Source organism: Saccoglossus kowalevskii, chromosome 6, assembly GCF_978046115.1.
Source record: "Saccoglossus kowalevskii chromosome 6, keSacKowa6.1, whole genome shotgun sequence".
Classification (NCBI taxonomy): Eukaryota; Metazoa; Hemichordata; class Enteropneusta; family Harrimaniidae; genus Saccoglossus; species Saccoglossus kowalevskii.
The window spans coordinates 41144060-41170702 of record NC_140646.1 but is presented as its reverse complement, the minus strand read 5'-3'; the positions used below and the strand labels follow the sequence as shown (position 1 = coordinate 41170702).

Sequence of the window (26643 nt, the reverse complement as noted above, 5' to 3'; positions counted from 1 at the left end):
GGAGGTATTATTCATATTGAGGGAGAATATCTGTCTGTGAGGGAGGTATTATTCATATTGAGGGAGAATATCTGTCTGTGAGGGAGGTATTATTCATATTGAGGGAGAATATCTATCTGTGAGGGATAAAATTCACAACATACTGTATATATTAGGGGTATCAAATTAGCATATCTCTTTGGAAGGGGCTATAATTCATGGCACTTATTTACTACATTCAGAATACAAGATCTCGGCATGTGCCAACATTTTTAATCTTCCATATTTGGAGAGGGATTACAGCAGTTGCATTTACGTTAGTAACGTTATGTTCGCTTTAACTCACCACCGAGGGTGTGATTTTGGTTCATGCCGAGAGTTCAGGAAGCAAATCTCGGCACGTGTTGAGTTTTGATCCCAATCGGGCCTGTATCTCTAACGTGAGCGTTACTAATAAGTAATAAATGAATGTAAAGGAAAACTGTACATAGATATTTAGTATAAAATGAATGAGTCTTGTTGCAAATAAATTCATGAATGACTCCTGATATGCATATTAGCTTGTACAACAGATTATGACTCTGGGTGGCACTAAACTTTTAACTGACACTTCAAGTTATATATCTCAAACATACATTGTATATTAGTCACATGGTACACATTCATGTTTTACTTGTGCTTCATTCTCATTTAATTGTTAAGTGTCTTAATTTTGTTATGAAACAGAAATTGGGACCAGGCTTGCTGTCCCAGTGGGTTCTATAACAGTACAAATAAATAAATACAAAACACATTTAAATATGAATATATATAAACTAAATTTCGGTGCTCTAATTATAAGTTACACATTGAGACCAGTAGATATTATGAAACTCCAGTGGAAAATAGAACCTGCCAAATATGAATAGATGCTGTTGAAGATGAAACTCATTTTCTGGTAGTTTGTCCAGCACATAACCATATTCGAAAACAGCTTTTTGATCAAATTAATCGCATTGAACCACAATTTGAGTTCCTTTCGCCTATCAGTAAACTTACATATATTTCTAGCTCCGCTGTCGACTTTGTCGAGCGGAGCTTATCATATGAGTGATTGTCCGTTGTCGTCGTCGTCGTCCGTGGTCCGTGTCAATGTTTTACTTTTTCGACTTCTTCTTGAAAACTACAAGCCTGAATGCTTTGATACTTGGTGTATATGTACCTTGGGTAGACCTCTCTCAGATTTGTTCATTTCATGATGATATCTTCAATTCTCTAATTTTGGTGAATATTTTTGTCATTTTTAGTAAAAAGTGATATTTTCAACTTCTTGTTAAAAACCGCAAGTCCAATTGCTTTGATATTACATATATAGGTACTACATGTGGACCTCTCTCAGATTTGTTCATTTTGTAATGATATCTTTAATTTTCTAATTTTGGTGAATATTTTTGTCATTTTTGGTAAAAAGTGATATTTTCGACTTCTTGTTGAAAACCGCAAGTCCAATTGCTTTGATATTACATATATAGGTACTACATGTGGACCTCTCTCAGATTTGTTCATTTTGTAATGATATCTTTAATTCTCTAATTTTGGTGAATATTTTTGTAATTTTTGGTAAAAAGTGATATTTTCGACTTCTTGTTGAAAACCGCAAGTCTAATTGCTTTGATATTACATATATAGGTACTACATGTGGACCTCTCTCAGATTTGTTCATTTTGTAATGATATCTTTAATTCTCTAATTTTGGTGAATATTTTTGTCATTTTTGGTAAAAAGTGATATTTTTGACTTCTTGTTGAAAACCGCAAGTCCAATTGCTTTGATATTACATATATAGGTACTACATGTGGACCTCTCTCAGATTTGTTCATTTTGTAATGATATCTTTAATTCTCTAATTTTGGTGAATATTTTTGTAATTTTTGGTAAAAAGTGATATTTTAGACTTCTTGTTGAAAACCGCAAGTCCAATTGCTTTGATATTACATATATAGGTACTACATGTGGACCTCTCTCAGATTTGTTCATTTCATGATGATATCTTTAATTCTCTAATTTTGATGAATATTTTTGTAATTTTTGGTAAAAAGTGATATTTTCGACTTCTTGTTGAAAACCGCAAGTCCAATTGCTTTGATATATTATACATATAGGTACTACATGTGGACCTCTCTCAGATTTGTTCATTTTCTAATGATATCTTCTGTTCTTTAATTGCCATGTGCATTGCTAACAGCGGAGCTATCTCAGCCGACAGGCTGCTTGTTATTGCAAGATTTGTATACACAGCTTTTCAGATTAGATATAATTTGTTAGTGTGAGCTCTCCAATAGATGAGTTGTATATGTGTATGTGTATGTGTATATATATATATATATATATATATAATACTTTATTTTATTTACGCGATTAAAGTCACGCCTGTAACTTTCGCATTGTAACCTGTTCCCCTAGGTTAGTGGGATATATTTCTTTAGAGAAATGGAAATAAAATAATAAATAAATATATTTTCATATTCAATTGATAAGTATTTCACTTATAATGTGGTATCCACATTTCATTTTTTACTTTTACACATACCTCAACATAAAACATATCTCACAAATGTCAGGGCTAATATTATCTGAACTTCAACTTCAATATTTGTAATTATACTTTCTTTCCTTCTTCGATATAGGTGCAGTGGGAAATCCGTTTCCTTCTGTTAAACTGAGAATAGTTGAAAAAGATGGCACAGTGGTTGCCCAAGGCGATGGTATGAATGGTACAATAACAACAAATGAAATGGAGGAAAGTGAAGGGGAGCTTCATGTAAAAGGACCATCAGTGTTTCATAAATATTGGAGAAAACCACAAGCAACCAAAGAAGAGTTCACTGAGGATGGCTGGTTCAAAACAGGCAAGAACAATTTCCTCTATCTTTATCGTAATCAAATCGTTTCCTTTGGGTGATTTAATAAAAATCAAAATAACAAGTGAAACTAATTCATCATATAGTGAATGAATATCAGCAAGGAGTGGAGCTGGCATTTAAAATAAAACTGTATTTATACTTTTTAATGTTTTACATATATATAAATATTAACTTATTACATTTTATTGAATTTGTTCATGGTCACATGAAGTTCACACATCCTGACAACCAGGTCAATGATCACATGAAGGTCACACCTCTTGACAACCAGGTCAATGATCACCTGGAGGTCACACATCCTGACAACCAGGTCAATGATCACATGAAGGTCACACCTCTTGACATCCAGGTCAATGATCACCTGGAGGTCACACATCCTGACAACCAGGTCAATGATCACATGAAGGTCACACCTCTTGACAACCAGGTCAATGATCACCTGGAGGTCACACATCCTGACAACCAGGTCAATGATCACATGAAGGTCACACCTCTTGACATCCAGGTCAATGATCACATAAAGGTCACACATCCTGACAACCAGGTCAATGATCACCTGGAGGTCACACATCCTGACAACCAGGTCAATGATCACATGAAGGTCACACATCCCGACAACCAGGTCTATAATCACATGGAGGTCACACATCCTGACAATCAGGTCTATAATCACATGGAAGTCACACATCCTGACAATCAGGTCTATAATCACATGGAGGTCACACATCCTGACAACCAGGTCTATAATCACATGGAGGTTACACATCCTGACAATCAGGTCTATAATCACATGGAGGTCACACATCCTGACAACCAGGTCAATGATCACATGAAGGTCACACATCCCAACAACCAGGTTCATGATCACCTGGAGGTCACACATCCCAACAACCAGGTTCATGATCACCTGGAGGTCACACCTCTTGACAACCAGGTTTATAATAACTATTTTTAATAGTTATTTAGAACTACGATTACCAAGTATTATCTTCTATATATCATATTTATCAGTCCGAGCAGCGTTTATTAATTTATAAACTCTATAATCACCTGATGGTCACACATCCTGACAACCAGGTCTATAATCACCTGGAGGTCACACCTCTTGACAACCAGGTCTATAATCACCTGGAGATCACACCTCTTGACAACCAGGTCTATAATCACATGGAGGTCACACCTCTTGACAACCAGGTCTATAATCACCTGGAGGTCACACCTCTTGACAACCAGGTCAATGATCACATGGAGGTCACACATCCCAACAACCAGGTTCATGATCACATGGAGGTCACACATCCCAACAACCAGGTCAATGATCACATGGAGGTCACACATCCCAACAACCAGGTTCATGATCACATGGAGGTCACACATCCCAACAACCAGGTCAATGATCACATGGAGGTCACACATCCCAACAACCAGGTTCATGATCACATGGAGGTCACACATCCCAACAACCAGGTTCATGATCACATGGAGGTCACACATCCCAACAACCAGGTCAATGATCACATGGAGGTCACACATCCCAACAACCAGGTCAATGATCACATGGAGGTCACACATCCCAACAACCAGGTCAATGATCACATGGAGGTCACACATCCCAACAACCAGGTCAATGATCACATGGAGGTCACACATCCCAACAACCAGGTCAATGATCACATGGAGGTCACACATCCCAACAACCAGGTTCATGATCACATGGAGGTCACACATCTTGATGACCATACCATATAATCACCTCTAGATGGCATATGTCCTGGCAATTGAACTAAGTGCATAAAGCATAATTTTAACATTTTTTTGTTAAAAATTTTAACAATTGTAGGAGACACTGTGGCTTACCGTGACGGGAGATATCATATAATTGGCCGTACATCGGTGGATATCATTAAAAGTGGTGGTTACAAGATTAGTGCTCTGGAGATTGAACGCCATCTACTGGCCAACCAGAAGATTAAAGAATGTGTCGTTTTTGGCATACCTGATCCAACATGGGGAGAAAACATAGTGGCACTGGTGGTTTTAAATGATGGGTACAACTTGACTTTATTGGAGTTAAAACAATGGGCTGCCGATATTCTACCATCATACAAGTTGCCATCTGTTTTGAAATGTGTGGAGAATATTCCCAAGAATCCCATGGGTAAAGTGAATAAGAAGCAACTAAAAAGAGATATGTTTTCTGATAAATTAAATGTTGGTCTTTAATGATGCTTAACTGTATTGATGTGTACATAGATTCCAATATAGCAATAATCAATATCGCAATGATCAATATGTTTGCAGGTATAACGTATCGCATCACATTTTTTTCACATAAATTACAATATCCTTGATATCTTATATCATGATTGCATACCCCTACCTTATAAATCTTTGATATCATATATCACCATCCATGGATATCCTAGTTGCATATCCCTATCTTATAAATCTTTGATATCATATATCACCATCCGTAGATATCCTAGTTGCATATCCCTATCTTATAAATCTTTGATATCATATATCACCATCCGTAGATATCCTAGTTGCATATCCCTATCTTATAAATCTTTGATATCATATATCACCATCCGTAGATATCCTAGTTGCATACCTCTATCTTATAAATTTTTGATATCATATATCACCATCCATGGATATCCTAGTTGCATACCCCTATCTTATAAATCTTTGATATCATATCACCATCCGTAGATATCCTAGTTGCATACCCCTATCTTATAAATCTTTGATATCATATATCACCATCCGTAGATATCCTAGTTGCATATCCCTATCTTATAAATCTTTGATATCATATATCACCATCCGTAGATATCCTAGTTGCATATCCCTATCTTATAAATCTTTGATATCATATATCACCATCCGTAGATATCATAGTTGCATATCCCCTAGGATAGTTTGTCACTCAACAATCCAATCACAAAATCAATGACAAAGATTTACAAACAAGTTGTCTTTTTTTAATTGCATTTGAGAGTACTTTAAGTTATTGATGTAATAACATGATGTAGTCATAAAATTAAGCAATTATTAATAAAACGATAATTGAGTTCACATCTGCACAAAGATATTTGCAAATAGGTGTTACCTGTCAAATATAGCAATACAGAAAAAGTCCAATGTGTGTTGTAGCGCCCTCTAGTGGCACAATTGGAAGTTACTATTGTTGGTCATGAAAGGTACAATATAATTGTAGATACTGCGCTGTCAGCTATTGTTTTTGAGTATTAAAGCTTGGTGCATTACAAATTTTAACTAATTGGTAAGAAGTTATCAACTTGTTAATTGGTGCCCATGATATCCATAACTAATTTACTTATCCGCCTTTCATGTAATCACAGAGGGGAATGTAAAATACCATTTTGTTTTTGGCAAACACCTTAGTTAAAGGGACAGTCTCTGAATTGCCATGTCATAATCACACATCTTGGATTAAATTTGATCTTTGCCTCTAAAATAAATAGTTTTATAACAATATATTGACATAAATCTAAACATAACTTATAACTGTATCGTTGGCAAAAGTATAAACATAACCAATGACTCATGGACAGAAGACTAAACACGATCAATGAAATTGACAGAAGGCTAAGGTTATTTTTGTATTATTTATTGCCAATACGTTGCAGACCATGTCCCTTTAAATACCAACCTGGCTAGATGAGTTACACAAGCAGATCACATGGAGATACTAATATCAAAAAATAAATCAAAGTTATATTGTATTATGTAGTGAAGACTAGGAATAGAATACAAGTGTCAGTAATTACAAATAAAAATAAATATCAGAATTATCCATGCATAGTGGATGCAAACTGCTGGGCGAAGATAATGAAAGGCAGTGAGTAGAGAAAACAAAACTACATAATATTGGTTGTACACATATTGGCATATTTAAGTGTATGTATACATGCACTTCAATTATACAAAAAAAACACACACTACAATTATGATCATAATACAATGGTTAGTTAAGCACACTTATTGCATATTTAATTTCAAAGACGGACCAAAAAAACTGTTTTGTTTCATCAGAACATTTTCCACTAAACAGTAGAAACCGCTCAGTTGGAAGCATGAATAGACCATAAAATTGCATTTACTGTATACTTATTTTAACCATATACACACCTCTGTCTACTATTAAACAGATCAAATACTACTTTAAGGTCTCATTAATTTTCCTGATAATATCATACTCATTTTAACAATGTGATGATTTCTGAGTAGAATTCTTATTCATAAAATTGCAGTTTTTATAATAGCAATTGTGCTTCATCACAGTCAAATAAGTCACACCAGACACTAGAAAATTGGTCATTCATAAATTTTCTGTAAGACTGAACTAAAATAATGGAATGAAATAAAATGATAATCAGTTCTGTTGCAATCCCTCAATCTACATTTAGTGAAACTATCAACTCATGATAAAAATTTTTTTTTTTGAAACAAGAATTATAAATCTCTTGAATAAACTAAGTGTTATTTCAAAACTGTTAAATATATATTTTAAATAAAATAATCTTTGTTTTTATAATCAATCAATCAGTTGTCAATAATGCTACTACTAACCTGTCCTCCCCATAATAAAAATGTTATAAACTTAGAAATAAGCTAAAAATAACAAAATATTGGGCAATTCCATTGTGGAATGGTGGGAGGAAGGTTGGTTTAAGAAAAAAAAAACATGGTTTATAATATATTAAAGCTCTTTGGGGACAACAAATGATTAGATCATGATTTAAAATTTTAATAAATTGGTATATTTGTAAAAGGTATTTACAAGTGCACTTCGGTTGAAGAGTTTTTCTGACTTTTTCTTAATTAAGATTAGTATTTATATCTTGTTCATAGTGTTAGTTTATTGGAATCGTTGGTCATATTTCACTTTAGTTTTGAAAAAAGTTTGCAGAAAATTTTTAATTTTTTTTCAACTTTGCAGCAATTTCATTTACATTTTTGTTTAAAAAAATGAAGGAAAATCTCCCAGGGTATCTTTTTCTTCTTTATGCAAATAGCCCCATCCTGGTAACCTTGGCTGACAGGAAGGTGTGCATAACGAACACCACTGGTTTGGGACATGTGTGAAGATCCAATTCCTACAGAAATAGATGAAGAGAAATTACAGAATGCAAGGATGTAATCTTAAAAACATCATCTAAATAATATCATGAGACATGTTCTTAACATATAAATCCATGTTCTACGATGTGTTCGATATGTGTCAAAAATATGGCCTATCTAGATAAAATTCAAAGCACTACGACAGAGCTGCTTTCTCAAAGGGAACCATTTGTACATGAAACTGTGTTTTGAACAAGTATAACAAGGGGGGGGGGGGGGCACAAGTAAACCACGGCTCTGTAATCCCCAAATCATTGGTGTATTGCGATAGTGTAGTTTGCATACTGAAATTTGGTCAATATCTTTTCTTTTTACAGGTCATCTATACATATAGATAAATCATAAACAAGTTTGATAGTCATTGATCGAGTTCTCTATGGGCCAGCAAACCATCATGAATTAATTTACCCACTGTCTTTCTTCCTTCCTAAGCTACAGCGGCATATACGTGTATATTAAATATTTTGATAGTCTAAGATATTATAACCTGATAATGGGTTTTGGATGGGATGTTCACTTAAATAATGGGTTTGACTGCATCTTTGTCCTGGTATCACACAACAATAGCCAGTGTAGAGTCCTTTATTCCCTAAATACAAATTCTGTCTTGAAACTTTAATATTTATGTTTGGAAATCTTAAATGTACATTAATGCACCAAAATAATCCTGTCATCTTTTCAGTTGTATTTTTTTCTTGTACAAATGTGTATTGAGGAGAACAACCAATCAGAAACCAGTTGATGGATATTGATATTTCACTTACAAATTCACCCTCTCCAGCACCAAAATCTAGCCACAGTATTCTGGCTCCATCATCTGAGGAGAATCTCAGTTTTTCATAAGAGAAATTCCATAAAACTGACGACCTGCCTGCTTCTTGGGCCTCTGGTCTGGCATCGGTTAAAGTGAAACCGCTATCGTAGTGTAAAGTTAGACGTGCTTCTTTGCCTTGGAAAGTAACAGCTACGAGAGTTGAAGAAGAAAATATTTGGTTAGGATTATTTACATGACATAATGCATATTATATTTATTGTATATTAGATCATTAAAGTATGACTTAGTTTGACCACCATAGACACACCACTGTCATGCATGCAAGTACATGTACTACTAATAGAGCATATTCAGTATTTGGACAGCACATACACATATCAATTCTCAAGCAATGAATCTGAATATGAAACCACAAATATCCACTTTTATAGATTGTATTTATGAATTATTGACAGTTAATCTGTTGAGTATCAAAATACAAAACGTATCGTAACCAACAAAATACACAAATTGATTTAAAAAAAAAATATTTAATGTAAACTCAATTTTTACAAATTGATAAATAAGGTGGAAGTCACTGTGTACCCTCAGAAATGTTTTCCTTGATTAGATATAGACAAAGGTGTGATCACTGTTTTTATACGACTTCAGCAACAACTGAAACACATTAAACAAAAGTTTTCACATAGTGGTCAATAGAGGGTGCAGACTATAAACTTCTCTCTATCTTACCACAGTTAATTTCTTTTATGATACTGGCAGCATTGTGAGCTCCTTGAACAAGAACTCTAGACCAAGCAGCTAAGTCACGCTGCGTATCCACTCGAAACAAATGAGCTTCTATACCATTTCGAGTTCCAGTTCGTGTGCCGAAAGTCAACTCAGCCATTTTATGATTGGATACTTTGGTTGGTCCTCCAGAATGAACTAATCTGCAAATAGTTAATAATAATAAAATGGCAGCAAGTCTGTTGTTGCAAGCACCATTCAATCAACATATGAAAAACTTTTAAAAAGACACTATCATTACTTGTATTTTCATTTTGGAAAAATTACATCAGACTAGCTTTCACCAGCATTGTCATAGACGATGGTTATGCCTTTACAAATGTTGTATTGTGTTTAAGGTGTTTCAAAAGAAAGTGATATTAGTGAACTACATACCAGGTGAGAATGACCTAATGGGGTAAAGTGAAATCATTGAACTACATACCAGGTGAGGATGACCTAATGGGGGAAAGTAAAATCATTGAACTACATACCAGGTGAGGATGACCTAATGGGGGAAAGTGAAATCATTGAACTACATACCGGGTGAGGATGACCTAATGGGGGAAAGTGAAATCATTGAACTACACACCAGGTGAGGATGACCTAATGGGGTAAAGTGAAATCACTGAACTACATACCAGGTGAGGATGACCTAATGGGGAAAATGAAATCATTGAACTACACACCAGGTGAGGATGACCTAATGGGGTAAAGTGAAATCATTGAACTACATACCAGGTGAGGATGACCTAATGGGGGAAAGTAAAATCATTGAACTACACACTAGGTGAGAATGACCTAATGGGGGAAAGTGAAATCATTGAACTACATACCAGGTGAGGATGACCTAATGGGGAAAAGTGAAATCATTGAACTACACACCAGGTGAGAATGACCTAATGGGGGTAAAGTGAAATCACTGAACTACACACCAGGTGAGAATGACCTAATGGGGGAAAGTGAAATCATTGAACTACATACCAGGTGAGGATGAACTAATGGGGGAAAGTGAAATCATTGAACTACACACCAGGTGAGAATGACCTAATGGGGGAAAGTAAAATCATTGAACTACACACCAAGTGAGAATGACCTAATGGGGGTAAAGTGAAATCACTGAACTACACACCAGGTGAGGATGACCTAATGAGGGAAAGTAAAATCATTGAACTACACACCAAGTGAGAATGACCTAATGGGGGTAAAGTGAAATCACTGAACTACACACCAGGTGAGGATGACCTAATGGGGGAAAAGTGAAATCATTGAACTACACACCAGGTGAGAATGACCTAATGGGGGAAAGTAAAATCATTGAACTACACACCAAGTGAGAATGACCTAATGGGGTAAAGTGAAATCACTGAACTACACACCAGGTGAGGATGACCTAATGGGGGAAAGTGAAATCATTGAACTACACACCAGGTGAGGATGAACTAATGGGGGAAAGTGAAATCATTGAACTACACACCAGGTGAGAATGACCTAATGGGGGTAAAGTGAAATCATTGAACTACATACCAGGTGAGGATGACCTAATGGGGGAAAAGTGAAATCATTGAACTACACACCAGGTGAGGATGACCTAATGGGGGAAAAGTGAAATCATTGAACTACACACCAGGTGAGAATGACCTAATAGGGGAAAGTGAAATCATTGAACTACACACCAGGTGAGGATGACCTAATGGGGGAAAGTAAAATCATTGAACTACACACCAGGTGAGGATGACCTATGATTGTTTTTGAATAGAATGTGCATATTTTAGCAGGAAACAACTTTTCTTGAATGTATGAATACACCAAGTTGAAAGGTACAAGGTAGTGGTGGATGATCACATCAGGTGTGTGACAACACGCTCACTTAATGCAACCATTATACAAGTGTGTTCATTGACTCGTACATAGAGTATAGAGAGGCTGACAGCGAAAATTAAGTGTACATTTGTTTCTTTGTCAACCGTGTCACTGTGTCATCATTTCATTTCAGAATCATCATAAGTTGGAATGAGATAATCTTAAAGTTGCATGTCCAGATCCGCATTACTGATATCACATTGATTTCAACCAAAAACTATTCAGGTCATCTATGTACCACGTTTCATCAAAATCTGTTGAATGGTACTTTATGTGCTAAAATGTGATACCGTAAAAACTCGATTAATTCGCGGTCTCTATTAGTTCGCGCACCCATTTTATTTTCGAACGCTAATTTTTAAATGTACCCTTTTAATTCGGGGCGTTCAAAAACGTGTTTAAAATTGTATCCTATTAATTCGCGGGCCAGAATAAAGTGGATAACTCAGAATATATTGCATGAAGACATTAAAAATATACATATAATTTTATGTTATCAGTACTTGGTGTCGCCGCAATCGCAGATGATCTCTGTCATCACAGCCTTTCAGTTAGCAAGCAGTTTAGGTTCGGTAAAGATTTGACGTGAAAACAATCAACAAATTAGATAATTTCAATGCATGAATATTAATTCAATAATTGTCAAGTCTGTGCATTGTCCTATCACATCTATGTACAGAGTTTCATTGTAATGAGATGATTAGTACTTGAGATATCAGTAGAAAAGTTGAAAATGACAAATCATTATACAAATTAGGTAATTAATATGCATGGCATTTCTACCAAAACTAATCAGGTCTGTGCACTGTCCCAGAGCATTTTATGCACAGAGTTTAATTAAAATCCAATTAGTGGTTCTTTAGATATCAGTGGAACACTTATGAATAAGCTGGAAATTAGGTAATTAATATGCATGGATTTTAACCAAAACCTAATCAAATATGCACATTAGCCCAGAGCATATACAATGTATGCACCAAGTTTCATCATATGAACATATGATTCTTTAGATATCAGTGGAACAGTCGGACACATACATACACATATACACCCATACATACAGACATCCTAACTGCAAAGACTCCCATTGTGTGCTTCATTGTGTCATTTTGTCTATCACTGTTAACAGGAAACTTGATTCCAAGATGTTGCAGTTAGTAACCATGGCAATCTCCATGCTGTTTAACTAGTACTTAAGTGCATGGCAATATATAGAGATGTTAAATATTACATCTTTTAATAATTTTCTGAGTAGGCTATACCATAACTGTGTCAAATTACACAATAAATATAATACAATACAGTATTTGACTAATATGCCTTGTAACCTATGATAAAACAAACTTTCATATATGTAGTTAAATATACTCTCATTTTTGTGAAAATTAAAATATAGAAGACTCAACTCAGAGTTGTCAACATGTAATGTACATAATTATATGCCATGCACACATACATATTGTTATCAGTCTTACATGCAAACCACATAGGTAAGAAACTGACGATTCAATTCTGAATTACCCGGTCAGATGAAAGTGAAGTGATGCATTAAGTATTATGACTCACTCTGTCAATATGCGATACAGCGTATTACGGAATATGTTTTCTAGCAGTAATTTTTTTGTTTTTATCATATGTTTAAAAGGAAAGCTTTTTTTTAAGATTCGTCTTAAATTTAATAGTAATTTAAATTTCATGAAGACATTTACTAGTTATGGTAAAGGTATTAATTTTCGCTGGTATTCAATTTCACTATCACTATCTGCATTCCTTGAATCAAAATGGCCGCCAGTCGAGCTATTTTGAATTTGATCCAAAAAATAAAATGATGTACATCAAGTTTCCATTGTGTTTGATGTAAGTTACTAAGTTTAAACCAAATCCATCCACACATGATTTGGTTATAGAATAGTGGAAATATACTATTTTGATGCATTTTTGGCCTTAAAATGGCTGCCATTGGGCCATCTTGAATCGTATTAAGAAAGAAAGCATGTGCATACGTCCAATATAATGTCTGATGTATGTTTGAAGTTTAAAGTTAATACGTTCAAGCATGAGATATGTCCTGTGAAATGTGAAAATGAAGGGAAGAGTAGTCGCCATTTCATTGAAATATGTTCTGTGATGGGTACATATTGTTCAGAGCCCTAGGTAAGTTGTCATCTTGTCTGTAATAACTGAGATTCGCTGGATTTCAACCAGGACGCAACCCCACAGTCATGTTTTACCACTTGCACATGATTTAATGTACAATGTTAGTATATAACGTATATGTTATGCTAGTCCACATCTTGGTGATGACCTTTACAAATTGGTACAAATGACACAGGAAATGTTTTATTAAAATCAGAGAAAGAAGATACAGCTATTGCTGCATTAACTTACAAATCAAAGTTGTTTTTCATTAAATAAAAGAAGAATTACTCTATTATACATGTCTTGGTTGTAAAGAATTTTGAGGATTAAACACAGGATAGCAGGGCTCCCTAGGTTGAAACGTTTAGTCACTTGAACACAGGATAGCAGACGATTCAATTCTGAATTACCCGGTCAGATGAAAGTGAAGTGATGCATTAAGTATTATGACTCACTCTGTCAATATGCGATACAGCGTATTACGGAATATGTTTTCTAGCAGTAATTTTTTTGTTTTTATCATATGTTTAAAAGGAAAGCTTTTTTTTAAGATTCGTCTTAAATTTAATAGTAATTTAAATTTCATGAAGACATTTACTAGTTATGGTAAAGGTATTAATTTTCGCTGGTATTCAATTTCACTATCACTATCTGCATTCCTTGAATCAAAATGGCCGCCAGTCGAGCTATTTTGAATTTGATCCAAAAAATAAAATGATGTACATCAAGTTTCCATTGTGTTTGATGTAAGTTACTAAGTTTAAACCAAATCCATCCACACATGATTTGGTTATAGAATAGTGGAAATATACTATTTTGATGCATTTTTGGCCTTAAAATGGCTGCCATTGGGCCATCTTGAATCGTATTAAGAAAGAAAGCATGTGCATACGTCCAATATAATGTCTGATGTATGTTTGAAGTTTAAAGTTAATACGTTCAAGCATGAGATATGTCCTGTGAAATGTGAAAATGAAGGGAAGAGTAGTCGCCATTTCATTGAAATATGTTCTGTGATGGGTACATATTGTTCAGAGCCCTAGGTAAGTTGTCATCTTGTCTGTAATAACTGAGATTCGCTGGATTTCAACCAGGACGCAACCCCACAGTCATGTTTTACCACTTGCACATGATTTAATGTACAATGTTAGTATATAACGTATATGTTATGCTAGTCCACATCTTGGTGATGACCTTTACAAATTGGTACAAATGACACAGGAAATGTTTTATTAAAATCAGAGAAAGAAGATACAGCTATTGCTGCATTAACTTACAAATCAAAGTTGTTTTTCATTAAATAAAAGAAGAATTACTCTATTATACATGTCTTGGTTGTAAAGAATTTTGAGGATTAAACACAGGATAGCAGGGCTCCCTAGGTTGAAACGTTTAGTCACTTGAACACAGGATAGCAGGGCTCCCTAGGTTGAAACGTTTAGTCACTTGAACACATCACCATGCGATAACAAAACTATGTATGAAACCATTTTCTAGAAATTTTCACGATTAATAGTAATGAGGTGCAGAGACAATAAGTCATTGTCTTTAGGACACCAGTGAAATTGTTATTGATAAAAAAACTTGCATAAATGTGTCGTAAAAATGTGGTTTACAGAAGTCCTTTTTGAATTAAGTAATTAAATAACAAACATAGAATCCTGTGACAAGATAATACATTGTCTTATTCCCTGCATTATTATATTATAAGTTGATGTTCTCTATAAAACACAGATTATTGAAAATACTCCATCAGGAACAGACAGATATCTTATCCTACTTCACTTGCTTATTCCCTACCTTGGAGACGAAATAATCAGTACTGTAATCCATACCACATGTCTGATCAATCTGTTAATCTGGTTACCATGGTTATATCAAGACCTTCATATCTTTTATTAAATTTTTATTTATTCATACTTTACCTGTCTCAATCAAATCATGTAGAAATTAAAACCTTTCTGAACCAAAGACCTTATCTAATTCACTCTGCATAATAATTATCTACTGGATGTTCAGTTCAGACTGGTTTAGACTGGTCTATATAATTATTTCCACTATACATTTGAGATATTTTTATGTAGTTTTCTATAATTTCTTTATGGATATAATTCCCCACTGCTTACAGATCTTGTTCAAAATTTTAGAAAAAAAATGTTATTTTATGTTTATTTTATAAAAGTGGACTTGAACATGTTCAAAAAATTCCCAGATTACATGGTGAGAGACGTACCTTGTTGCTAATAGTGGATGACTTTGGAATGGTGCAGCCCATTCTTCTCTGGACCATGGGACACTGTCATACATCAAAATATCTTTATCTGTCAAAGCTAAAAACACTGGTTTCCATGATGGTGGACCGCCATCATTGTTGCTTTGCTGTGAGGAAAGGAAAGTAAAGCATAAATAGAAATCAGGCAATAGTTATTACGATTAGTTAAATACGATGAGCAACACTTGGGATTGCAACATTCAAACCAATCAGACAACATTCATACTGACTGTCTGAAGAGAAAACCACCTGGGGTTACAAATTACAACCAATCAGAATTTATATACATTATTTACATACATAGTCAAAAAAGTATTGATGATCTCCGTGTTGCGTATACTGTAGTGCCAGCGGTATGTTTGTGTCTTCCAACATTCCGACACTCTTAGACAAAACATAATTTTTTCACTCTATACACGTCTAACTACATTTTGTAAAAGTGATAATAGGGGTGCTTTTACATCAGACAGTCATTTATGTTTGAAGTTTTATGCTGTGTATCGTAAACTTATATATACACCACAGCTATGGAAGAACACTGAATTTATAAGTCAAGTTTTTTTTTAATATGGGATATACAAACTTTTCCACTTTATATCCTGCAATAAAGATTTAATAATAATAAATATTATAATACAACATTCATACTGACTGGCTAAATGAAGAAAAAAAGACAACCATCTGGGGTCAAAAAATAATAAGATGTTTGAAATTTATACTCGTACATTAGTATGTCAGATGAAGAAAATAAAACTACAGCAAACATAAGTGAGTATTTTAACAAGCAGGGAATGAACAGAAAATGTTCCCAGAATTCAGTGTCCATGTTGCTTTTGAAAATTACATGCATCAAGTTCAGTGCAATTCCTATCACATACTGTTAATGAACTGTTTATAAAATGCGTTAATTCTTAGTCACATCAGTTTGTATTTTGGGGGAACAAATTAAATCCACTATCACAACTTTCTGAAAAAGTTACACAGTGGATACATATCTTATATTTTTTTTTTTTTTTTTACAAATTATGGAATATATGTATATTGAAAGGCTTACATATTTATATTTTGTATATGCACAGATTTCAGTGCAGTGTGCACACCAGGTGTCAGTGCAGTGTGCACACCAGGTGTCAGTGCAGTGTGCACACCAGGTGTCAGTGCAGTGTGCACACCAGGTGTCAGTGCAGTGTGCACACCAGGTGTCAGTGCAGTGTGCACACCAGGTGTCAGTGCAGTGTGCACACCAGGTGTCAGTGCAGTGTGCACACCAGGTGTCAGTGCAGTGTGCACACCAGGTGTCAGTGCAGTGTGCACACCAGGTGTCAGTGCAGTGTGCACACCAGGTGTCAGTGCAGTGTGCACACCAGGTGTCAGTGCAGTGTGCACACCAGGTGTCAGTGCAGTGTGCACACCAGGTGTCAGTGCAGTGTGCACACCAGGTGTCAGTGCAGTGTGCACACCAGGTGTCAGTGCAGTGTGCACACCAGGTGTCAGTGCAGTGTGCACACCAGGTGTCAGTGCAGTGTGCACACCAGGTGTCAGTGCAGTGTGCACACCAGGTGTCAGTGCAGTGTGCACACCAGGTGTCAGTGCAGTGTGCACACCAGGTGTCAGTGCAGTGTGCACACCAGGTGTCAGTGCAGTGTGCACACCAGGTGTCAGTGCAGTGTGCACACCAGATTGCAGTGCAGTGTGCACACCAGGTGTCAGTGCAGTGTGCACACCAGGTGTCAGTGCAGTGTGCACACCAGGTGTCAGTGCAGTGTGCACACCAGGTTTCAGTGCAGTGTGCACACCAGGTGTCAGTGCAGTGTGCACACCAGGTGTCAGTGCAGTGTGCACACCAGGTTTCAGTGCAGTGTGCACACCAGGTTTCAGTGCAGTGTGCACACCAGGTTTCAGTGCAGTGTGCACACCAGGTTTCAGTACAGAGTGCATACCAGGTTTCAGTACAGAGTGCACACCAGGTTTCAGTGCAGTGTGCACATCAGATTTCAGTGCATTGTGCACACCAGGTTTTAGTGCATTGTGCATACCAGGTTCTAGTGCAGTGTGCATACCAGGTTGCAGTACAGTGTGCACACTAGGTTTCAGTGCATTGTGCACACCAGGTTTCAGTGCAGTGTGCACACCAGGTTTCAGTGCAGTGTGCACACCAGGTTTCTCTTTCAGTGCAGTGTGCACACCAGGTGTCAGTGCAGTGTGCACACCAGATTTCAGTGCAGTGTGCACACCAGATTTCAGTGCAGTGTGCACACCAGATTTCAGTGCAGTGTGCATACCAGGTTTCAGTGCATTGTGCATACCAGGTTTCAGTACAGCGTGCACACCAGGTTTCAGTACAGCGTGCACACCAGGTTTCAGTACAGCGTGCACACCAGGTTTCAGTGCAGTGTGCATACCAGGTTTCAGTGCATTGTGCATACCAGGTTTCAGTGCATTGTGCACACCAGCTTTCAGTGCATTGTGCACACCAGGTTTCAGTGCATTATGCACACCAGGTTTCAGTGCATTGTGCATACCAGGTTTCAGTACAGTGTGCACACTAGGTTTCAGTACAGTGTGCACACCAGGTTTCAGTGCAGTGTGCACACCAGGTTTCAATGCAGTGTGCACACCAGGTTTCTCTTTCAGTGCAATGTGCACACCAGGTTTCAGTGCAATGTGCACACCAGGTTTCAGTGCAGTGTGCACACCAGGTTTCAGTGCAGTGTGCACACCAGATTTCAGTGCAGTGTGCACACCAGGTTTTAGTGCATTGTGCATACCAGGTTCCAGTGCAGTGTGCATACCAGGTTGCAGTACAGTGTGCACACTAGGTTTCAGTGCAGTATGCACACCAGGTTTCAGTGCAGTGTGCACACCAGGTTTCAGTGCAGTGTGCACAGCAGGTTTCAGTGCATTGTGCATACCAGGTTTCAGTACAGTGTGCACACCAGGTTTCAGTGCAGTGTGCACATCAGATTTCAGTGCAGTGTGCACATCAGATTTCAGTGCATTGTGCAAACCAGGTTTTAGTGCATTGTGCATACCAGGTTCCAGTGCAGTGTGCATACCAGGTTGCAGTACAGTGTGCACACTAGGTTTCAGTGCAGTATGCACACCAGGTTTCAGTGCAGTGTGCACACCAGGTTTCTCTTTCAGTGCAGTGTGCACACCAGGTTTCAGTGCAGTGTGCACAGCAGATTTCAGTGCATTGTGCACACCAGATTTCAGTGCAGTGTGCACACCAGATTTCAGTGCAGTGTGCACACCAGATTTCAGTGCATTGTGCACACCAGATTTCAGTGCATTGTGCACACCAGGTTTCAGTGCAGTGTGCATACCAGGTTTCAGTGCAGTGTGCATACCAGGTTTCAGTGCATTGTGCATACCAGGTTTCAGTACAGTGTGCACACCAGGTTTCAGTGCATTGTGCATACCAGGTTTCAGTACAGTGTGCACACCAGGTTTCAGTGCAGTGTGCATACCAGGTTTCAGTGCATTGTGCATACCAGGTTTCAGTGCATTGTGCACACCAGATTTCAGTGCATTGTGCACACCAGGTTTCAGTGCATTGTGCACACCGGGTTTCAGTGCATTGTGCATACCAGGTTTCAGTACAGTGTGCACACTAGGTTTCAGTACAGTGTGCACACCAGGTTTCAGTGCAGTGTGCACACCAGGTTTCAATGCAGTGTGCACACCAGGTTTATCTTTCAGTGCAATGTGCACACCAGGTTTCAGTGCAATGTGCACACCAGGTTTCAGTGCAGTGTGCACACCAGGTTTCAGTGCAGTGTGCACACCAGATTTCAGTGCAGTGTGCACACCAGATTTCAGTGCATTGTGCACACCAGATTTCAGTGCATTGTGCACACCAGGTTTCAGTGCAGTGTGCATACCAGGTTTCTCTTTCAGTGTGGTGTGCATACCAGATTTCAGTGCAGTGTACACACCAGGTTTCAGTGCAGTGTACACACCAGGTTTCAGTGCAGTGTGCACACCAGGTTCCAGTGCAGTGTGCACACCAGGTTCAAGTGCAGTGTGCACACCAGGTTTCAGTACAGTGTGCACACCAGGTTTCAGTACAGAGTGCACACCAGGTTTCAGTACAGTGTGCACACCAGGTTTCAGTACAGTGTGCACACCAGGTTTCAGTACAGTGTGCACACCAGGTTCCAGTGCAGTGTGCACACCAGGTTCCAGTACAGTGTGCACACCAGGTTTCAGTGCAGTGTGCACATCAGATTTCAGTGCATTGTGCACATCAGATTTCAGTGCATTGTGCACACCAGGTTTCAGTGCATTGTGCATACCAGGTTCCAGTGCAGTGTGCATACCAGGTTTCAGTACAGTGTGCATACCAGGTTTCAGTACAGTGTGCACACTAGGTTTCAGTGCAGTGTGCACAGCAGATTTCAGTGCAGTGTGCACAGCAGATTTCAGTGCATTGTGCACACCAGATTTCAGTGCATTGTGCACACCAGATTTCAGTGCATTGTGCACACCAGATTGCAATGCATTGTGCATACCAGGTTTCAGTACAGTGTGCACACCAGGTTTCAGTGCATTGTGCATACCAGGTTTCAGTACAGTGTGCACACCAGGTTTCAGTGCAGTGTGCATACCAGGTTTCAGTGCATTGTGCATACCAGGTTTCAGTGCATTGTGCACACCAGATTTCAGTGCATTGTGCACACCAGGTTTCAGTGCATTGTGCACACCAGGTTTCAGTGCATTGTGCATACCAGGTTTCAGTACAGTGTGCACACTAGGTTTCAGTACAGTGTGCACACCAGGTTTCAGTGCAGTGTGCACACCAGGTTTCAATGCAGTGTGCACACCAGGTTTCTCTTTCAGTGCAATGTGCACACCAGGTTTCAGTGCAATGTGCACACCAGGTTTCAGTACAGTGTGCACACCAGATTTCAGTGCAGTGTGCACACCAGATTTCAGTGCATTGTGCACACCAGATTTCAGTGCATTGTGCACACCAGGTTTCAGTGCAGTGTGCATACCAGGTTTCTCTTTCAGTGCATTGTGCACACCAGGTTTCAGTGCAGTGTGCACACCAGATTTCAGTGCATTGTGCACACCAGATTTCAGTGCATTGTGCACACCAGATTTCAGTGCATTGTGCACACCAGATTTCAGTACAGTGTGCACACCAGATTTCAGTGCATTGTGCACACCAGATTTCAGTGCATTGTGCACACCAGGTTTCAGTGCAGTGTGCACACCAGGTTTCAGTACAGTGTGCACACCAGGTTTCTCTTTCAGTGCAGTGTGCACACCAGGTTTCAGTGCAGTGTGCAAACCAGGTTTCAGTGCAGTGTGCACACCAGGTTTCAGTGCAGTGTGCACACCAGGTTCTAGTGCAGTGTGCACACCAGGTTCTAGTGTAGTGTGCACACCAGGTTTCAGTGCAGTGTGCAAACCAGGTTTCAGTGCAGTGTGCACACCAGGTTTCAGTGCAGTGTGCACACCAGGTTCTAGTGCAGTGTGCACACCAGGTTCTAGTGTAGTGTGCACACCAGGTCCCAGTGCAGTGTGCACACCAGGTTCCAGTGCAGTGTGCACACCAGATTTCAGTACAGTGTGCACACCAGGTTTCAGTGCAGTGTGCACACCAGGTTTCAGTGCAGTGTGCACACCAGGTTCCAGTGCAGTGTACACACCAGGTTTCAGTACAGTGTGCACACCAGGTTTCAGTGCAGTGTGCACACCAGGTTTCAGTGCAGTGTGCACACCAGGTTTCAGTGCAGTGTGCACACCAGGTTTCAGTGCAGTGTGCACACCAGGTTCCAGTGCAGTGTGCACACCAGGTTTCAGTACAGTGTGCACACCAGGTTTCAGTGCAGTGTGCACACCAGATTTCAGTGCATTGTGCACACCAGGTTTCAGTGCAGTGTGCACATCAGATTTCAGTGCATTGTGCACATCAGATTTCAGTGCATTGTGCACACCAGGTTTCAGTGCATTGTGCATACCAGGTTCCAGTGCAGTGTGCATACCAGGTTTCAGTACAGTGTGCATACCAGGTTTCAGTACAGTGTGCACACTAGGTTTCAGTGCAGTGTGCACAGCAGATTTCAGTGCAGTGTGCACAGCAGATTTCAGTGCATTGTGCACACCAGATTTCAGTGCATTGTGCACACCAGATTTCAGTGCATTGTGCACACCAGATTGCAATGCATTGTGCATACCAGGTTTCAGTACAGTGTGCACACCAGGTTTCAGTGCATTGTGCATACCAGGTTTCAGTACAGTGTGCACACCAGGTTTCAGTGCAGTGTGCATACCAGGTTTCAGTGCATTGTGCATACCAGGTTTCAGTGCATTGTGCACACCAGATTTCAGTGCATTGTGCACACCAGGTTTCAGTGCATTGTGCACACCAGGTTTCAGTGCATTGTGCATACCAGGTTTCAGTACAGTGTGCACACTAGGTTTCAGTACAGTGTGCACACCAGGTTTCAGTGCAGTGTGCACACCAGGTTTCAATGCAGTGTGCACACCAGGTTTCTCTTTCAGTGCAATGTGCACACCAGGTTTCAGTGCAATGTGCACACCAGGTTTCAGTACAGTGTGCACACCAGATTTCAGTGCAGTGTGCACACCAGATTTCAGTGCATTGTGCACACCAGATTTCAGTGCATTGTGCACACCAGGTTTCAGTGCAGTGTGCATACCAGGTTTCTCTTTCAGTGCATTGTGCACACCAGGTTTCAGTGCAGTGTGCACACCAGATTTCAGTGCATTGTGCACACCAGATTTCAGTGCATTGTGCACACCAGATTTCAGTGCATTGTGCACACCAGATTTCAGTACAGTGTGCACACCAGATTTCAGTGCATTGTGCACACCAGATTTCAGTGCATTGTGCACACCAGGTTTCAGTGCAGTGTGCACACCATGTTTCAGTACAGTGTGCACACCAGGTTTCTCTTTCAGTGCAGTGTGCACACCAGGTTTCAGTGCAGTGTGCAAACCAGGTTTCAGTGCAGTGTGCACACCAGGTTTCAGTGCAGTGTGCACACCAGGTTCTAGTGCAGTGTGCACACCAGGTTCTAGTGTAGTGTGCACACCAGGTCCCAGTGCAGTGTGCATACCAGGTTCCAGTGCAGTGTGCACACCAGATTTCAGTACAGTGTGCACACCAGGTTTCAGTGCAGTGTGCACACCAGGTTTCAGTGCAGTGTGCACACCAGGTTCCAGTGCAGTGTACACACCAGGTTTCAGTACAGTGTGCACACCAGGTTTCAGTGCAGTGTGCACACCAGGTTTCAGTGCAGTGTGCACACCAGGTTCCAGTGCAGTGTGCACACCAGGTTTCAGTGCAGTGTGCACACCAGATTTCAGTGCATTGTGCACACCAGGTTTCAGTGCATTGTGCATACCAGGTTCCAGTGCAGTGTGCATACCAGGTTTCAGTACAGTGTGCACACTAGGTTTCAGTGCAGTGTGCACACCAGGTTTCAGTGCAGTGTGCACACCAGGTTTCTCTTTCAGTGCAGTGTGCACACCAGGTTTCAGTGCAGTGTGCACACCAGATTTCAGTGCATTGTGCACACCAGATTTCAGTGCAGTGTGCACACCAGATTTCAGTGCATTGTGCACACCAGATTTCAGTGCATTGTGCACACCAGATTTCAGTGCATTGTGCACACCAGGTTTCAGTGCATTGTGCATACCAGGTTTCAGTACAGTGTGCACACCAGGTTTCAGTGCATTGTGCATACCAGTTTTCAGTACAGTGTGCACACCAGGTTTCAGTGCATTGTGCACACCAGGTTTCAATGCATTGTGCATACCAGGTTTCAGTACAGTGTGCACACTAGGTTTCAGTACAGTGTGCACACAAGGTTTCAGTACAGTGTGCATACAAGTATTTCAAACCATGAGGTAAAATTATGAACATTTACTCTCCAGCTATACAAGAAGAGTTCTTTGGTAAATCACCAGAAATCTGCTGGGACGTTCTATGAATTAAAACTCTTAAGCAGTTCACATAAAATTATTACTATGTTGTGAAATGTCTGCTGTCAATGCATTCCAATATCAGCTATGGCTGATAGGGCCCAGCATGATACAAACCATTTGGATATTACATGACCAACTCAAAACACATGTGCAAGCAGGCAGTCTTCATTCAAGTTATGGACAACTTACACCAATTATTTTGAGAAGCACAGACTGGTAGGCATTCTATGCATTTGACTTTGAACAAAAACACATGGAACCATTTCAGCATTCTACATGTACAGCTGGCTTGGCACATCCCTCAATGGACCATGACTGTGTGTAATATATGACAGTAGATCAAACCCAGGGTAATGTCAGTGGATCATACCCAAGGTAATGTCAGTGGATCATACCCAGGGTAATGTCAGTGGATCATACCCAGGGTAATGTCAGTGGATCATACCCAAGGTAATGTCAGTGGATCATACCCAGGGTAATGTCAGTGGATCATACCCAGGGTAATGTCAGTGGATCATACCCAGGGTAATGTCAGTGGATCATACCCAGGGTAATGTCAGTAGATCAAACCCAGGGTAATGTCAGTAGATCAAACCCAGGGTAATGTCAGTGAATGATGTCCTGGTTAATGCAAGTAACACAGCAGTGGATCAAACCCAGGGTAATGTCAGTAGATCAAACCCAGGGTAATGTCATTGGATCAAACCCAGGGTAATGTCAGTGGATCATACCCAGGGTAATGTCAGTAGATCAAACCCAGGGTAATGTCAGTGGATCAAATCCAGGGTAATGTCAGTAGATCAAACCCAGGGTAATGTCAGTGGATCAAACCCAGGGTAATGTCAGTGGATCATACCCAGGGTAATGTCAGTAGATCAAACCCAGGGTAATGTCAGTGGATCAAACCCAGGGTAATGTCAGTGGATCAAACCCAGGGTAATGTCAGTGGATAAAACCCAGGGTAATGTCAGTGGATCAAACCCAGGGTAATGTCAGTGGATCAAACCCAGGGTAATGTCAGTGGATCAAACCCAGGTTAATGTCAGTGGATCAAACCCAGGGTAATGTCAGTGGATCAAACCCAGGGTAATGTCAGTGGATCAAACCCAGGTTAATGTCAGTGGATCAAACCCAGGGTAATGTCAGTGGATCAAACCCAGGGTAATGTCAGTGGATCAAACCCAGGGTAATGTCAGTGGATCAAACCCAGGTTAATGTCAGTGGATCAAACCCAGGGTAATGTCAGTGGATCAAACCCAGGGTAATGTCAGTGGATCATACCCAGGGTAATGTCAGTGGATCAAACCCAGGTTAATGTCAGTGGATCAAACCCAGGGTAATGTCAGTGGATCATACCCAGGGTAATGTCAGTGGATCATACCCAGGGTAATGTCAGTGGATCATACCCAGGGTAATGTAAGTGGATCATACCCAGGGTAATGTCAGTGGATCATACCCAGGGTAATGTCAGTGGCACAAACCCAGGGTAATGTCAGTGGATCAAACCCAGGGTAATGTCAGTGGATCATACCCAGGGTAATGTCAGTGGATCAAACCCAGGGTAATGTCAGTGGATCATACCCAGGGTAATGTCAGTGGCACAAACCCAGGGTAATGTCAGTGGCACAAACCCAGGGTAATGTCAGTGGATCATACCCAGGGTAATGACAGTGAATGATGTCCTGGTTAATGCAAGTAACACAGCAGTGGATCAAACCCAGGGTAATAACAGTTGATCAAACCGGGGGCAATGTCAGCGGATCATACTCAGGGTAATGTCAGTGGATCAAACCCAGGGTAATGTCAGTGGATCAAACCCAGGGTAATGTCAGTAGATCAAACCCAGGGTAATGTCAGTGAATGATGTCCTGGTTAATGCAAGTAACACAGCAGTGGATCAAACCCAGGGTAATGTCAGTAGATGATGTCCTGGTTAATGCAAGTAACACAGCAGTGGATCAAACCCAGGGTAATGTCAGTAGATCAAACCCAGGGTAATGTCAGTGAATGATGTCCTGGTTAATGCAAGTAACACAGCAGTGGATCAAACCCAGGGTAATGTCAGTGGATCAAACCCAGGGTAATGTTAGTGGATCAAACCCAGGGTAATGTCAGTGGATCATACCCAGGGTAATGTCAGTGGATCATACCCAGGGTAATGTCAGTGAATGATGTCCTGGTTAATGCAAGTAACACAGCAGTGGATCATACCCAGGGTAATGTCAGTGAATCATACCCAGGGTAATGTCAGTAATACAGCAGGGGTAATCTAAATTGATAACAATTTCTTTGCCAAACTCACCTGTTCTGTAATCCACCCCATGTGCTTTATTTCCCTATTTGCAGGTGTGGTTCGTAATATGTCATTAGCTTCATTAATAGCGTTGGCAGCGAGAATACTAACATTGGCATGTATGGCAGAAAACCACTGATCAGCGCTGCTAGTATCCTTACAGCGGATAATCACTGAGCTACGTCCATCAGGGGAATGTAACTCTACAATCCTTTGTTCACTGTCAGGCATTGTAAGATTCTGTGTCACATGACAGAGTTTTAATGGTATTGTTTTCATTTCTGTCCAGTTACTGCGTGTGGCACTTGGATTAGCTCCGGGTTCTTTGATCACATAAGGAGATGTGTTTTCCCAACCTACTTCACCAATTATTGTGCTTCTTCGGAAATATGGAGTTACTTCTCGGAGATACTTTACTGCAAAAAAACAAACAAGAAACAAAATAAATTATACAAATACACATAAGCTGTTAAATTGTTATAATATGGAGGGCATTAATTAAAGATCTGAAAGCTTTCAGAATAATGAACGGTAC

General features: G+C 39.5%; 2 protein-coding genes across 2 annotated transcripts in view; one reads left to right on the top strand and one right to left on the bottom strand.

Moving 5' to 3' along the window:
- LOC102806707 (malonate--CoA ligase ACSF3, mitochondrial-like) overlaps nucleotides 1-6164 on the top strand; it is a 28005-nt gene extending 21841 nt beyond the window's left edge. Inside the window, exons 4-5 of the mRNA XM_085500555.1 lie at nucleotides 2646-2867; nucleotides 4723-6164. Of these exons, the coding sequence (XP_085356681.1) occupies nucleotides 2646-2867; nucleotides 4723-5105 (605 nt within the window). The 3' untranslated portion in view covers nucleotides 5106-6164. The remainder of the gene's footprint in view (nucleotides 1-2645; nucleotides 2868-4722) is intronic.
- Nucleotides 6165-6503: 339 nt separating this feature from the next.
- The window catches only part of LOC100366394 (beta-1-syntrophin-like), a 63436-nt gene continuing 43296 nt past the window's right edge, over nucleotides 6504-26643 (bottom strand). Inside the window, exons 2-6 of the mRNA XM_085500554.1 lie at nucleotides 26118-26524; nucleotides 15812-15957; nucleotides 9541-9740; nucleotides 8798-8997; nucleotides 6504-8008 (exon numbers count right to left, since the gene is read on the bottom strand). Coding sequence (XP_085356680.1) covers nucleotides 7916-8008; nucleotides 8798-8997; nucleotides 9541-9740; nucleotides 15812-15957; nucleotides 26118-26524 — 1046 coding nt within the window. The 3' untranslated portion in view covers nucleotides 6504-7915. The remainder of the gene's footprint in view (nucleotides 8009-8797; nucleotides 8998-9540; nucleotides 9741-15811; nucleotides 15958-26117; nucleotides 26525-26643) is intronic.